General features: G+C 41.1%; 1 protein-coding gene across 1 annotated transcript in view; it reads left to right on the forward strand.

The window, feature by feature from the left end:
* The window catches only part of PAPPA (pappalysin 1), a 229,752-nt gene that overhangs the window by 61,754 nt on the left and 151,587 nt on the right, over nt 1-16,411 (forward strand). The window contains exons 3-5 of the mRNA XM_006267917.4: nt 1,148-1,293; nt 6,508-6,801; nt 10,867-11,059. Coding sequence (XP_006267979.2) covers nt 1,148-1,293; nt 6,508-6,801; nt 10,867-11,059 — 633 coding nt within the window. The remainder of the gene's footprint in view (nt 1-1,147; nt 1,294-6,507; nt 6,802-10,866; nt 11,060-16,411) is intronic.

Genomic DNA, 16,411 nt, shown 5'->3' on the forward strand with positions numbered 1-16,411 from the left:
TGCTGAAGGAAGAGGGCAGGCTGTAGTGCTAGGGAGGGGCACAGAGCTAGAAAGGCCTCTCTCTTTTTATCTGAAGGAGGGCAGCAGGCTTAGTTTGCTTGCTTGCTTGCATGCATGCATGCTTGTTTTGTTTACTGTGGTTTGGTTGATGTGCGTATTATGGTTGCCAAGCCATTTTGAGAGAAATAAAACTGCTTTGAAAGCCTCAGCCCAGAGCTGACTACCCTAGCTAAGGAAGCAAGATAAGTGACCTACTTGCAAGTAAGTAGCAGCTCAGCTACCCACTGCATCCAGACACACGTGCAAAAGTAATACTAACTCAGCACTCGAACCCACATACTAATGTCAAGTGTGGCCTTTCTATTCAACCATACAGTACAAACAGACAAGCAGGGATCCCCTAGCTGCTTTCTGTATCAGGATGTAGAATGAGCCTGTTTTATTTCATGGTTTTCTCATGTTTCTATCTCTATCTATAATAGCCTCTCATTGCTTTGCCTTATCAGATGTCTCATGCGCCACTTGCCAATGAGTGCTTTGCTTTTTTTCTTATTCTGAAAAATTTTGATCTACCAAATCTAACCTATTCTTCTGCTCTACTCTTGCTGTATGCTTGCTGGATATAGCTGCTCCTGACCAGAGTCATCATCTTGCTTTAATTCTTCAGGGGCAACTTCTACCGCTTTGGCTAAAGAAATAACTCTAAGAACTGAGAGCACTAATAGCCTGTTACCATCTAGTTTATGAGCCACTACAGTGAGGGCATTGCCCTTCACTTTGCCATTATATTCCAGAATAGAGGAATAGGTAGCAGTAACAAGTTTATTAAGGTATGTGAAGTAATTGGATATACAGCCTGATATATTAGTCAGAAGGAGAACAAACAAAATAGAAACGTCTGTCTCTGCCAAAAAGGTGAGCTATTTTGGATATCTACCCTGAATGTTGTGATCTCTGTTTGATCAAATGAAAGGCACGACGTAAATGCAAAGTATTATAAAAAACTGAGATTTGAAAGTAGGATATTAAATGATATCAAGTGCTTCCTGTTCATGGCTTTCTCTGGATCTTTACCTGGCTTTTAGCTTCCCCAGACACTGCCAATCCTGGTTGTGTCATTAGAAAAATGTTATTTTTTGTGTTGCAGAGCATATTTAGATGTCAATGAACTAAAAAATATACTGAAACTGGATGGATCTACACACCTCAACATCTTCTTTGCTAACTCCTCTGAAGAAGAGCTGGCTGGAGTGGCCACCTGGCCTTGGGATAAAGAAGCCTTGATGCATTTAGGTGAGTCACAAAGCTGCTACCTCCTAGTAAAATTTTCTTATTAGGAGCTAAGAAGGGAAGACAAGTATGTGTTAAGCTCTGTGCTGGTGTCTTATCATTCCACTAATAGTCTTACATAGTCAGGGGAAAAAAAAAAATCCACGATTCCCAGATACTGGCTCACAACCAGGAAAATATTAGATGATAAACCCAAAGCATATTATGGTATTTGTAGATGATGTCAGGCTGAAAATATTTCACCTATTAAGTGAAGCTACTTTACAGGGCATCAGCTCCATGGGAGCACTTCGCAAAGGAGGTGGGAGAAGAATGGCAAGGGGTGAAGGTTGGACAGCTCTGAATTATTAACCTTGGGCCATTATGTTATTAACCTTAGCCCATTACCTAGAATTATTTCTATTAATTTTCCTCACAACATATAATGCAGATTTGTTGTTGTTGTTCTCAATGTGCAAAAAAGCAAGCTGAAAGAGCCCTGTTTTTCTCATGTTCATTTGAGTGGAACTGGAAAGAATTTGCTGTCCTGCAGGTTGGCCTGTATGTTTCATAGTTTAGTTTGCTGAATATAGCTGCTATAACCCTGGGTATCCAAAGGAAGCAGAACAACCTACCAGATGAGTCATTGCCTGGACACCCACCATGCCAGAGTGGCTCTGTTCCTTATTAATAAGCTTCCACAGATGAAGAGGGCTTACTTCATTATGTACCCAAAGAGTCTGGATGCACTTTTCTAAACAATAGGAACCCCCCTATAGCTGCAAAACTAGACTGCAAATCTTATAAGGACAAGGTTTCTTGTATGTTTTCCAGACCTTCCTGCATCCAGTAGCAGTCAGAAGCAGCAGGCAAAATATGTGAATAATAATAGGGGAAATTAGAATTGGGATCCAGACTTTTCTAGACCCAAAATAATGTGTGGTTTATATTGCATTCAGTGTTTGGGAGTAGTTGTCTCAATCCATATCTCATTTGAGCCCAAACTGTTTTCAGATGAAGCAAAACAACAAAGAAATGGCAAAATATACAGTCCGTATGAGATACAGCGTATGGTGTGGATTACTCACTAGCATTCTTCATGTGAACTGAAGCACAAAATTGCAACTTCGCCACTGGCTCTGAAGCCCTCCAGGAAGCTTTTCTATGTTCAAAGACACAATACACAGAAACCAATATGTTATCATTTCCTTGCAGTCGTAGGAACACGGGGCAGGATGGGACTACTAGTTCATTGAACCTGGTCCCCTGCAAACATATAGTAGCTGTTTAGCCCAGTCTGGTCCACAGAAACGTTCTCTCTCCCCTCCCTTGCACACCAGAAAGCAACAAAACACCCTGGAAATTTTAAAACAATTGTAAGACCTTTTGTACAAAAGGCTAAAAACTTCAGAAACTGTACTGTGCCTCAGAAAAAGAGCAAGGGAGGTCCCAGGTACTGCTTATGTCTTGGCCTGGTGAAATGTCAGAAAATCTGACATGAACTCTACCGAGATGATTACAGAGGCAAAAAAAAAAATACTTTTGCCAATCTGGCCTGAAGGATGATTTCTTCCTGACTCCAAATCTGGTGATTGATTTAATCCTGATTATGTAACAGGAGCCATAAACCAGGTATCCAAGAATTTTTTCGGTATCACTAGGAACATCTTTGTCCCTTGGACTGCATATGACTGCAGACACCATTTCTAGTCAGGCCAATGCACTGAAGCCAGGGGCCCCACCACAGTTAGCTGGTATTTTATACAGAATTCATCACTGCAGCTGTTGCTGGAGAAGACTTCTGGCATTTGTGTACAACAGAAAGTTCTCCCAGGACCTGCACCATTTCCCATAGTGGTGGTCCCTAACTGCTGGCTCGTAGAACATTACCTTCAAGACCTTATAGCCATGGGAAGTTTTGCTTTTCTTAGATGTGCGTTTCCCGTCAGCAAAAGTTGTGGACCCCTTCCCTACATAAGTCTTGCAAAACAATGCTGGAACCTGGGGGTTCCTTACACCCCTATATCTCTACAATGTTCTCTTTATTGACCCCTGCTAAAACCAACTGGGACATGATAGCTGTGAATGCCCCACAGTCAACAATCCTACTACATTTCCTATAGCAGCTCACTCCTATACAGGAAAAGAGGTGATGAGGCTCCTTTGGAAGTTTTGATTTGTTGCTCTGTCATTTATTTACAGCTAATCACAAGCATTTTTTTTTAAAGAGATCTCTTGTCCTTTGGCTCTGGGCCAAACAATTTGCAACATTTAGGGTCAGGAAGAAATGTTATCCCATAATCAGCTTGGTACAGACTTTGGGGTTTTTGCTTTCCTCTGTAGTGGGGGCCATGGACCTCTTCCTTGGATCTCTTGAGCATATTGTAACAACCCCTGCAGCACCAGGACACTGACCGCCATTGCTCCCCTGCTTTACCTGTGCCAGGTTAGGATGCTGTGCCTTGTGTGATGGAGTTGATTTCTGTAGTTTGGATAATATGTTAGAAAAGGATTTTTTATGGGATAGTTCGGACAGGGGCGATCCCGCCTCAGGCGACTTCCAGAGTCTCTTCCAGCCCTACTTTTCTATGAGTCTGCTGAGATAAAATGGGACTGGAAAAATACCCAGTTCTACAAAAATTAATAGACCTACATCTCTTCTTCATATCATCTAAGTAGCCTGTCACCTACAAAAGCTTATGCCTTTCTGAACAAGTTAGTCTCTAAGGTGCCACCTGGCCCTGCCTTCTGCCTGGCTTCAGACTCCTGTGGCTACGTACCTTTACCTATCCTTCATGTAACTGTGAAAAGAGAGAATTAGTGAACTCTTTACTCAGCGCAGGAAATAATCCTTGGAGGGCTTTCTGTAGTGAAAGAGAGGTGATGGGACTCCTTTTGAAGTTTGTATTAGTTGTTCTATCATATAATTATAGCTAATCATTAACAGTATCTCCTAACAAAGCTGCTTATTGACAGAACAGATTGACCAGAGCAAGAGCTGAGTAGAAAACTTTAACTAGCCATTTCAGGTTGACTCACAATGAGGAAAAAAGTAAGAAAAAAATTGTGTTAGAACAGCCATCCCAGTCCTATGGTTGATCTGTAAGAATTCATTTTGAACCTTTTCTTTTTTCTTTCTTCCATAAATCCAATATGTGTTTAATAAAAAAATATGAAATATGTGCTGTAGTCCAGATCTAAGTACTGGAATATAAATTATCTGGGTGAGGCAGTTATCTTTTCTGGAAAACTTCAATTGAGTTAGACTCTTGACATCTGTGAAAAATATACGTCTTAAACAAAGGCAAAAATAAAACAGCCCTGCCCATACAGCCCAATACAGTCCAATGCCAATATTGTTTAGCCAACCTTTATTGTAATTGCCTCTCCTATTTCAGGCTTGTGCCAAGATTTCCAGCACTAGACAATAAGCCCAAAAGAGCATCCTTTTGTAACGGGCCATCGCAAAATACTTAACAGAGGTTCTGTCTTGGAGAAATTCATTCCACCTGCGCAGAGGTCAAAGACCTGGGCATCTGTGCAGGTGCTGTGCAGGAAGGATAGGGAGGTGGCAGTCATATTGTCCTCCTAAAGAAAGGACCAGCACACTAGGATCAGAGAATCCACATAAAAACAGATCTACATTTCCTCAATTTGACCCATGCAGGGCTGGAGCAGGGACCAGTTCCGTGTCTTGAAATGATTATACAGTTTCCTGGTGCTGTTTCCTGGGGGGCTAAAACAGGTCGGAGAGTTTTATGCTGGTTTTCAACACCGGCAAAGATGTTTCTCGCTGTATTGCTCACACACTTACATAAAATATACATAAGAATGGGTATGACTCCTCTCCCCAACACACATACACAGGCAATCTTTCACGTGTTCGTGGCCCTGCTCATACCCCTTTACTGTTGCAACAAGAGTCACCAAAAAGATGACGGTGGATCGGATCTGTGATGCATCATAATTTCATGATCTCATCTTCACTGTATTGCAGCCGCTGATAAAATTCCTCCTGCATGCCATTTCTCTCATCTCTCTCACTAAATTAGCTATGCATTACGTCCAAGATTTATTTTACCATTATTCTTTTTAATATGGGTTTTCCTAATCTTAATAGGCAATGTAGGTAAACACTTTAAACTAAAAGCCTTATAAAAAAAAGTTGAGTTTAACATGCTAAATAAAGCGAATATGGAAGAGAGCACTAAATCCAAACAGAGCTGTGGCTCAGCTAAAAATATCATTCTCATTATTAATTCAATGTACTGCAGAACCTTGCTAATTTGCCATTTGCTTATCTATTCCATAATTCACACACCAAAAAATCACATTTACTACTTTGCAAACATTTAACAATAAAGTTGGTCTAATGAGCTATCACAATAGTAAGATGTCATATTGCTTTTTACAAATTAGACTCCTGCATATTTACTAGTGTACTGTGAAGTAATACCACAAACAGTTCTCATTAAACCACACTTGGATAGCAAATTAGCAAAGTATCTTTAAGTACAGATTTTCAAAACTGATTTAAAAATTTCTCCCTTTGAATTAGAAAATAGCTTCAGTTTTCTTTGTCCACTTTTAAATTGGTAGATCTCTCCAATATGCAACATACCTCTTCAACTGTTCTGTGAGTTAGTAGGGTTTTGTTATATATGACTTTGTCCCATGTAAATAATGTACGGTGTATGTACTGTTTACATTCTGTCACGAAGGATCATTGTATCCAAATGCTCTGGACTATACCCAGGTTTGCTGTAAACTGGGAAGAGTTTATTGATTTTAACAGGAATTTTGTCCAAATAACGCAAGAGCCTGATTCAAAGCCTGCTAAACAAATGGAAAGATTCCTTTTGACATCCATGAACTTTGAATCAGGACTACAGGATTTGTCCCTGGCTTCCTCATGCTTCCAGTACCATAGCAAAACATAGTCATATGGGCCCCATCGTGTATTATCTTTAACTCTTTAAGCTCTTGTAGATACAGCATTTTTACATGATTAATTTGGTGTCAAGCCTGCAAAAAGCTGACTATCTTCTGTTCTGGGCAGAGCAGTCTCAGTTCCCTGCTCAGTACCATAATGGTGTGATGAACAGTAAGACTTAGACCTATAAATGTTCTCCACCTCCTTACCCCCTGATGTTCCAATCAAGTAAGATAAATGCAATGCCCCTCCTTTCCCCCCAGGTGGTATTGTGCTGAATCCATCCTTTTCTCCTTCTCCCCCAGGTGGTATTGTGCTGAATCCATCGTTTTATGGCATCCCCGGCCACACACATACAATGATCCATGAAATTGGGCACAGCCTGGGGCTCTACCACGTCTTCCGGGGAATCTCCGAGATCCTATCCTGCAGTGACCCCTGCATGGAAACCGAGCCCTCATTTGAGACAGGAGACCTCTGCAGTGATACCAACCCAGCTCCAAAGCAGAAGCTGTGTGGGGACCCTGGGCCTGGCAATGACACATGTGGTTTTCGCAGTTTCCTAAACACACCATACAGCAACTTCATGAGCTATGCAGGTACTCCGGCTTTTCCTACTCTTCTGGGAGTGGGGATAAGAAGGATGCTGTGTAATAGACTTAGGGGTTGAGTCGCAGGAGACTAGATTATCACTGGCTTCTTTCAGATGGGATGTTCTATCAATGTTGTGGCATTGTCATTGATGTTCCCATGATACTTTTCATCCAAACATATGGTGGTTAAGGCTCAACTCCAATAAATTGAGGCTGAGATTGACCAAGGTACTGAAGCTAGTTAGGCACCCTGATCCCCATTAATGTCAATGGGATCCAAGTGTTTGACTTCTGGGATCTCCTTTGAAAAGATCAGCCTTGGCAGTTACGTCTCTCCTCCCTTACCAATGTGATAAATGTAGGCTGGAGACTTGTGCCAGCCACGTGGTTAGATGTGCCCGATCATACTCTTTGTTGTCTGCTATATCATTTGCACGGTTTGGTCTGGCTCTGTTTCCATCCCTCCCGTCTCCGCATTGCACTGTCAAGGGTTCAAATCTGTCTCTCATGACTGGTATTATGTCTACATTTGGAGTGCTCTCCTAGTTAAGTAGTCCTGGTATAGCATCCTTACAAAGCACTCCTAGTTCTACAATAACAAAGCAGTAAAACCACAGCCAAGAAGTGAATCAAGTTATTCCAGCAAAGCACAGTTTGTCAATCTATTAAAGGGGGTTCTGCCAGCACAGGTACGTCAGACAGGGAACATACTTCTCCACACTGCTGGCTGACAAAGCTGTGCTGGCAGAAATCTGTAGTACACACATGGGCTGGAGCTCCGTGCTGACATTTCAGTTTAGCACTAGGAAGGAATGCTGAGCTCTCCGAGTGCCTCTCCCTCAGATAACACATGGGCATGGGGGATGGGATCGCTGCCCCTGCCTGCTGGAAGTTTAAGGGCAAACGAAGAATCCCAGGTTGCTTGATGAAGGAGATAGTGTCCGATGCCTTGGTGAGCTCAGCGCTCCCCTTTTCATGGGGTTCTAAGTCCTGATTTCCAGTCATGGTCAGACTCCTTTACTCCACAAAGAGAGGATGCAACTAATGAGTGAACTATTTTAGTTACAGTTGCTTTGAGGCATTTTTCTACTCCTGCCATGGCTAGATTTTTCGTGCAAGGGGCCATGTGAGTGGCCTGGGGCAAAGGGAAAGTTTGCTTCATAACCAAAATACATTTAAGCCTTCAATGTCAGTGGATTAAAGCAGTGCTAATTTTTTCTTTTATTTTCCCCTCTTTTAAGGTGTAGTTTCAAGGACAAATATGTACAGAGCAAGCCAGCTCCTCGCCACATGTTGTGCACCTCTTGTGAGCACAATAGTAGGAAACCAATTCTACCTACTGAGTTTCTACAACAGTCTCACACCTGGATGTAGTTACCACTTTTTGGTAATAACACACCTCCAATCACTATTTTCAGGGATGTGGACAGGGGCAAAAGCCTTGGGATGGGGAATGAATGTTTCGATGTGCAGAGATTTCTTCTGTCTGGAGAGAGCCTTCCTTGCTAACTCTATCAACAGATGACACCGACAGGCAGAACAAAGAGATATCTATCTACTAGTGGGAACTAGAGATGTGCTGGTGTTGGGGACAGAAATTATTATTTATTCTTGAAAAAATAAGTGAAGCAACACGATAGGCATCTCTAGAGCTCATGCATGAATCTGTTTGTTTGCTTTTTTGTTGTTCCCAGTGGAATAAAATGTATATCAGGATATCACATCTTTGTAGAAATACCTTTGAAACATCTAGGTTGAGGTCATGCAGCTCTAAATTCTTGCTTGCTTGCTTTCATTCCAATTAATATCTGTTCGTCTCTCTCAAATATATCTTCTTTGCTCTCTTTGGACTTAACCAGACAGGTAATATTAACAAGTCAGTCTGTCTGTTTAGGTATTTATCTGTGATCTTGCATCCAGCTCTGATAGCTGAGCACCAATTTAATGTTTAAAGCTCTTCTCCCACAAAACAGCAGCCCATGCAGATATTTAGACTGACTGCAAGCTCCAGCAGAGAATGCAGGTCATCTTCCCCCTGCGCCATTGTCTCCAAGCTCTCCTGTATATATTTTATTGTTCCTTTATGATGGCTATTAGAGGCCTTTGTGCACTTTGGGGCTTCCTTGAGGAATATTTATGGCTTTTACAGGATGCTCAGGACCATCAATAATTATTGAGGAAATCCAAGGACGCTACATTAATGTGGCTTCTTGCATGTAAACAGCAGCTTCAGGCTGGCCAGTGGGATTTAATGGATATTTTCAAATCAACTGCTCCTGCCTATCTTATTGTCGTGTTTGATGAGGGGAAGTTAGTTACTCTGTGGAATTTGCCAAGGAGACATACTGGAAAGTACACAATCCCTAGGCAGTCTCCTGCATTTGGTTCAGCAAAAAAAAAAGTGATCAGCGCTGCAATTTAAGCACCGATTCCAACCAAAGCAGCCTCCTTGCGCTGTAGTTTGTGGGAGGAGTGGAGAGAATTCTACCAAGCCAGTAAATTCACTCAGTTTTGAGACCATTTTCATGCTCTCCAATTCTGCTTGAGCTCAAACCTGAAGGCATCAGAACACCTGCTAATATGTATAACTAAACCTTAAAATACATCAGATTGGCCACATATTCCAATAAGCAAACAACTGACCCAGCTTCAGTAATCCACCACTCTCACAACAGAACTGTGCAAAACTCACTGGTACTTGCACCACTGTTGTGTCCAGAATCCCTTGCTAAGATTCAGGCCCTATTGAGCTACATGTTACATGAACACAGCGAGAAATATTTCTTTTTGGGGTCTGCTGGAAAAGGGCCAGAATGGAGGAAAGGACCTTTGACAAGCTAAGGTGCAAGCTTGGGAATGGTGAGCTCTGGGTTCAGTCCCTGCTTTACCCTAGATTTTCTGTGTGACATTGGGCAACTCATTTTGTTTTCTCTGGGCGCGTCTACAGGTGCATTCATGTGCTTTTGCTACTGTGCACTGTTTGGTACCTCTAATGTGAAGTACTACATAAAGGCACATTAGGTTGCCCTAATGCACAGTAGCAAAAGTGCATACTTTTTTAGTGATGCTTAATGCATGGTAACCTATTCTACTGTACATTAGCATATTAGCAGTTTTCTCCATGCCACTTTAATGTGCATTGGAAGAGGCTACTGTACATTAAAGCACATGTATAGATGTCCCCTCTGTTCAGTAGTGAAATATGGTTTATGGCCTTCCTGCCTGAGCTAACGTTGTTGACTTTGATATGGTTGTCTCTTTAGTGTCCCTTGCTTCCTTCTGGCTCTCTAAGGGGGTGGCAAGTGGGTGGTCCCTCCTTTTCTGTCTCTGAGAACAAAACTGCTTAGCTCCTTAACCTATTAGACTTCAGAGTTGAGGAAGCAGTCCAAGAAAACCTCCAATCTTTGGAGACCAAATCAAGAAAAGGAAACTTCCATTTCTTGGTGCAGATGGTTCTGTGTTCCCCCTGGGCCCTGTGACTGCCCCATCAAAAGTCCTTGTTACCACTTCTTAAGTCCTTGTTACATGGGGCAATCTCTTCCCCTGAACCTTAGCTCATAACTGGCTGTAGCAGGAAGATACTGAGGACAAGGATGAGGACTCAGTGCTTTCCACAAATTGGTTTGGAGAAGTGTGTGTGATGGGATAAGGGAGGAGGGTTTGGAAAAAAAAAACTTACACTGAACTGTACTTTTGTTCCTTTCTTTTCCCACATTTCCTTTTAAATGAAAACCTTTTCCATTTCCAGTCCAAGTGTAGATCCAACTCTGACCAAAAGAGGCTGCACTCACGCTTTCTGGATTCTTTTGGACCTCTGTGCATCACTGTCCACCTTGGGGTGATCTTCAGGATCTTCATGTGTGCCCCAAGACACAGGAAAAAGGAGGAATTCTTTTTTTACTTCTGTTTCCTTTCACCTGTCTCCAGAAGTGATGACTGCACTAATTTGTTCACAGGCCATTAACTCCTGCACCCTGAGTGAGCCCTTCCTGTCATCCGCAAGGAGCTCAGAAGCTCACATTTACCAGCTCATAATTCTCTCTCCCTCTCTCTCATTCTGTTGGCTTTCAGATGATGACTGCACCAACTCTTTCACGCCCAATCAAGTAGCAAGAATGCACTGCTACTTGGACCTGGTATACCAGAGCTGGCAGCCTGCCAAGAAGCCAGCCCCCATTGCCATCGCCCCACAGATCGTAGTCCGAACATCAACCTCCATCACCCTGGAATGGTTCCCTCCCATCGATGGCCACTTCTTTGAAAGGTGATCATGAGTTATTATATGCTCTAGGAGCTTGGTATTAAGCAAAGGCGCCAATTCAGGAAAGCACTTAAATACATGCTTAAGTTCCTTCATGATTAGAGATGCTTTCCTAATCAGGGCTCGTCTCAGTAGCTTATTGATCTATTTGTTCCACTTCCACAAGTTCCTTTGCTCCTTGACCAGGCTGTAGCAGTCTCCTCAAATGACCCACTGTTTAGTCATTTGAGGAACAAATATCTTCCCTGCTTTAAAAAAAAAAAAGCATTTAAAAGTACTGATTCTCACTTTGCAGTCTCCATTTTTTTATATGAAAAGTTCTCCATACACAATTGTCCATTCACAAACAGGTCTTCTGAGTGCAAGCCCCTGCTATGCCTAATCCTCCTATACTTTTCCTGTGCAATACATGACAAATCATGCTGCTGCTTCAGTGACAACATAAGAAATAGAGGCCTCTTAGTTCCTTCCAGTGTTTGGAATAGCACACCCCTTTTGCTAGGCAAATAAGTGACAACAAGGAGTGGGCAAGGCTAGGAGATCTTTCAGAGCCACTTCTATAGTACATCTTAACAGCTATTGAACAACTTCAGTTAAGAGATTTTTGTCCCCCTTGCTGCAAAATGCCTGTACAGCCTAACTAGTCAGGCTTGTTAACTGAATAAATGATTAGGCTGGATAAACTTGAAGATCATAGAAATCATAAAAAGTAGGGTTGGGAGGGAACTCAAGAGGTCATCTAGTCCAACACTCTGCTTTAAGCAGGGCCAGCCCCAATTAGACCATCCCAGCCAAGGATGGAGATTCCACAACGTCTCTGGGTAACCTGTTCCAGTGTTTTATTACCCTTTTAGTGAGGGTAGTGTAGATCATACAAGCGTGCTTCTAAGTATATGTCAGAAAGAACTTGTATAGGAGATGATGGAGGCCTGTAGTTAGTTATGTATATTCAATATAATAAAAAATATTAATTCTATATTAATGAAAACTACGTGAACAACCTGGAAGTTCATGGTTGCAAAAATCACAATATAAAATGCTTGCATATATGCAGCAACCTGTGCTACTTTTTATTTCATTAAAATATATTTATGAACAAATTGACTGAATTGTGGTAGTTCTGAGAGATCTACCAGTGAATTTCCTGCAGACATTTGCATTCTTAGTTTTAGTGTTACAGTAACCAACTTGTTTGCATGGAATTTCCATGGATTTTTAAGTTAAAAATAAAATTGTGTGTCCACTGGAGTCAAAGCAATGTGCATTGAATGATAGTGAATTTGTGACATTCCAAATACAAGTATATTAGCACATGAATGGTCTCAAGTGTCAATACTCATATTCATTTAAATTAAAATATTTCAAAATATATTGTCTACAGCATAGAAGAACTTCCCTCTTGGGCAAAAGGTCAGGACAAAAAACTATGCACCATTTAAGATGCACTTCCAGTATATTTTGGATTTACATGATACATAGAAATTTGTTCTAATCCTTTGCACAAGAAGGGATTTCACCATATGTGCGTGATAAGACAGCTAATGCAGTAACAGATCCGACTCAGTAATGAAACTAAGGAGAGGCAATCAGAGCCCCAGGTGCTGACTTTTGGTGCAGGGAGGCACAAAAATAACAGCCACCGCTGCTGCTTTCCTAGCTGTCATGCCACAGCTGACAGCGCAACTGCAGCTGCTGCCCTGTGTGCCGCCACCACCTAGGGCTCAGAGCCACCCAGTTACAGCTTTGATCAGATCAGTCATGGATCTACAGCAATGGTTTTCAACCTTTTTTTTTATTTGTGCACCCCTAACAAAATTCAAATGGAGGTACGGACCCCTTGGAATTGTAAGCGTAGGTATTCACGTACTTTTGACTGATCATAGTCATCATTTGCAAACTCTTTAGACAGTCTGTGGACCCCCAGGGGTTCATAGACCACAGGTTGAAAACCACTGATCTAGAGGGCTTCAGCACATTACCATTTTCTTTCATTCTAGTTATGCATCAGTACAATGTGTTTTGAAAACATGGCCCTAAAATGTATAGGGTTTTGTCTGAGAATTAGTCTGGCATTTTTGGCCCATGATCATCCATTTTTAAAGGTAAATCAAGTTTCCCCCATATGCATTTAATTTAGATTTCATAAGTTAGTTATTATATTTAAATAAATCCCATCTGCCTGTTAATTAATCTTATATCAATATTTTTTCCTTAGGTAAAGGAATGAGTCTCTAGTATAGCTTGAGGTCTAAGAAATATGTATATTTTAAATAACTCATAACTAGTTGTTGCTTAAAGGGTACACAATGAATAGCCCATTAAATCTAGATTTCCATAACAAAGTTATTATCTGTTAACTGAGTACTGATTTCTTTGAAACCTATCCTTTGGGGCTTGAAATCTATGTGGTCAATATTACTGAGTACAGTTAGCACCAAGACATTGTTAAGTGGTTTATATTCAGTTCTTTGTTTCTTCCTATTAAAAGAAGTTTTCTAAACCTAATATAAACTGAAATATTTCCATGGCCTTTATAAATGTCGCTGAACTAGTTCTTTTTTAAAACCAAATCATTCTGCTGGTAGGTTTGTTTCTTTTAACGGATCAGAACTGTTAGGGGGTCCAGTCCAGCAAATGTGTATTCATACACTTTAAGTACTTATATAATCCAGCAGGATTGCTTACATGGTTAAAGACAAGCACACCTCAGTTTGCAGGGCATTCCCCACTGTGTGAGAAAACTAGAAGGTGAAAATGGATATATATGTTGTTTCATCTGTATGGGACAAGGCTGTATCCATGCAATGATATTTAGTCATAGTGCAAACCTTGGAGCCAAATCTCACTTGCTTCATTCAAATCAATAGACACATTTACTGCAGTAGAACTATTCATACAAATACCAGAAGACAGATTCTCCGCTGCTGTGTGCCTCTGGCCTGATTCTTACTCTACTGAGACCATTTTTACACTGCTCTGGCAGTGTAAAGGAGACTAGAGAGATCATATATCACATCAATTAGATATATATAATATGTATTGTATGTTAAGTCCCATTTATAATAGCAAAATAGTATAAAGCCTTCTTGAGTCAACCACACAAAACTGAGCTGTATCTGCTAGCAAAGAAGTAATGCATAGCTAGCTAAGATATCTCTGCATGGTACTGCATTGTGGCCTGAAGCCCCTGGCGTTGCTGGTGTCTTTTAGAATTAATTCATGTTGCCAACTCTTGTCATTGTTGTTTGAAGTCCTGCAACACTAAGTATTTCCCTTTAGTTTTAGCTTCTGGAGTCATGTGATTAGATACAAATGTCAGCTATTACTTAACAAAAAAGTATATTTCCATCCTTTTTGGTTGCATAAGAAAGCTTGAAACATGACCTCTAAAGTTTCAAACCCAGAACAAAGAATCCCAGCTTTCTTAATCCCAAGGATTTTGGGGGGATGGGGTGGAATCACATTCATGATTTTTGAATGGTTACAGTTGACCATATTGTATTCTTGCCTTTCTACGAGGGATTCTTTTAATTTATTCATAGCAAAAGACCAGGGCAACTCAGCAAAGGTCATTATACCAGATACCCACACTAGTGTAACAGTCCTTGTGAAGAAGTAGTCTAAGTAGTCTCCAGTAGTCCAAAACGTAGGTAATCAGTCATCCCTGCTTGTGTGTCTGGAATGCTTGGCATTCCTGATGCTCCCAGCTATTGTTTGGAAGGACCAGTCTTGTGAACTGAAAGCCTCCATAATATCTGATTGTCCCACACACACATGTATTAAAAACCCCCCAACAAAACAGCAGCAGCAAATTGCATGAAAGCAAAAGGAGGATAAAAACGCTCATTCATTTCCTGACTGCATCTCCAAGCTGTTTTCATCTTGCTGTTTGTCAAACATCCATTCATGTGGATACTGCTTTGATATGCATAGGCTGAATGTAAAGAGTTATTGTAGGGGGGCTCTACAGCGAGTCCTGCTTGGGTAATATGCACTGAGTGCTTCTGATCTTCCGACTGTTTATCAAAGCAAGTGCATTAGTTTCCATGGATGTGATAATATCTTGTTCTTTTCATCACAGTATTTTGTGCAATACAATTTCTAAATCTAAACAAGGGTGCTTCCTTTCTTGCTTGCTTTAAATCACCCTGGAAAGTTTCAATACCTCTGAGGACACAGAAGGAATTCTGAACTCTAAATAGACATAAGTAAACTTCAATCTAAATACAGCCATCCATGGTATGAAAGAATGGCAGATTTCCCATTTGCTGTTGGATTGCCCACTAATCTTACTGAGACTGTTATGACAATTGTCTCAGTAGAAAGCAGTAGATCCACTTCACTGACCGGTTGTTTTGCAGGAATACATCCACTCTATGCCATGAACTCCATGCCACTGGAGTCTGCCTAGTATTTGGCCTCTCACATAACACAGAAAGCTAGATCTTCCATCACCCTGCACTTTCGGTAGCTTACTACATTAGGACTGAATGAAGGCATTTGCAGAAGAAAGCTTGAGTGTGACTGGTTATCATTCTGGTTGAGTAGCATTTTGCATTGGTGTAAATGGCTGCATTAGGTACCTGGCAGCAGAAAATCTGGCTCAGAGCTTCACAAACCTGTAATAGCAAAACCCTAATCAGTTCATATGTCCATGTCTGCTTATAGGATTTATGTGCAAAAGTTTGCATGAATAAACAAACCAAAAGATTTAGCCCAAGAGTCATCCCCAGCGTAACTCCTTTTTAGCCAACGAGTTACATCAGGGATGAGACTGGCTCCTACGCTGGAAAAGTAAAAAGAAGAAAGTGTTCACAGACTTTCCCACATGATACTCCTTGTGATTTTTCTTACCTCCAAGTTGTTGCTGGTAAAAGAAAATGTTTGTCCATGAGCCTACAGTTTTTTTTTCCACCATGGCAGCCTATGATGAAACCATATAGCTGCTAATTTGAGTAAAAGCAGTCCTAATTGTGGAAACTTGGCTTTTGGTTCCCAGTCCTCATCCAGGACCAAGTGCAGGAGTCTCTTTGCTGAGAAACTGAAAGAGTGCTGCTACAGGGGGTTCTGTCCCCCGTATCCATAGATTATGGGAAAAACAAGTGCATGATGATAATGCTACATTTCACTTCCCTAGTGAAGGCCTTATAAACATATGTCAATTAATTATATGTTTATAAGCCTAGGGCCTTATAAACATATGTCAATTAATTAAGCTTTCTTAGTTACTCAAACAGTAACTACAAACAAAGTAGTTAAGACATGCCCTGTAAAGTATGTAAGTGGTATTAACCCAATTTTGCAGGTGTGTAAACTGAGACACAGAGAGGATAAGTAATATATAGCTTGTGGCAG

Source organism: Alligator mississippiensis, chromosome 12 (assembly GCF_030867095.1).
Source record: "Alligator mississippiensis isolate rAllMis1 chromosome 12, rAllMis1, whole genome shotgun sequence".
Lineage (NCBI taxonomy): Eukaryota > Metazoa > Chordata > Crocodylia > Alligatoridae > Alligator > Alligator mississippiensis.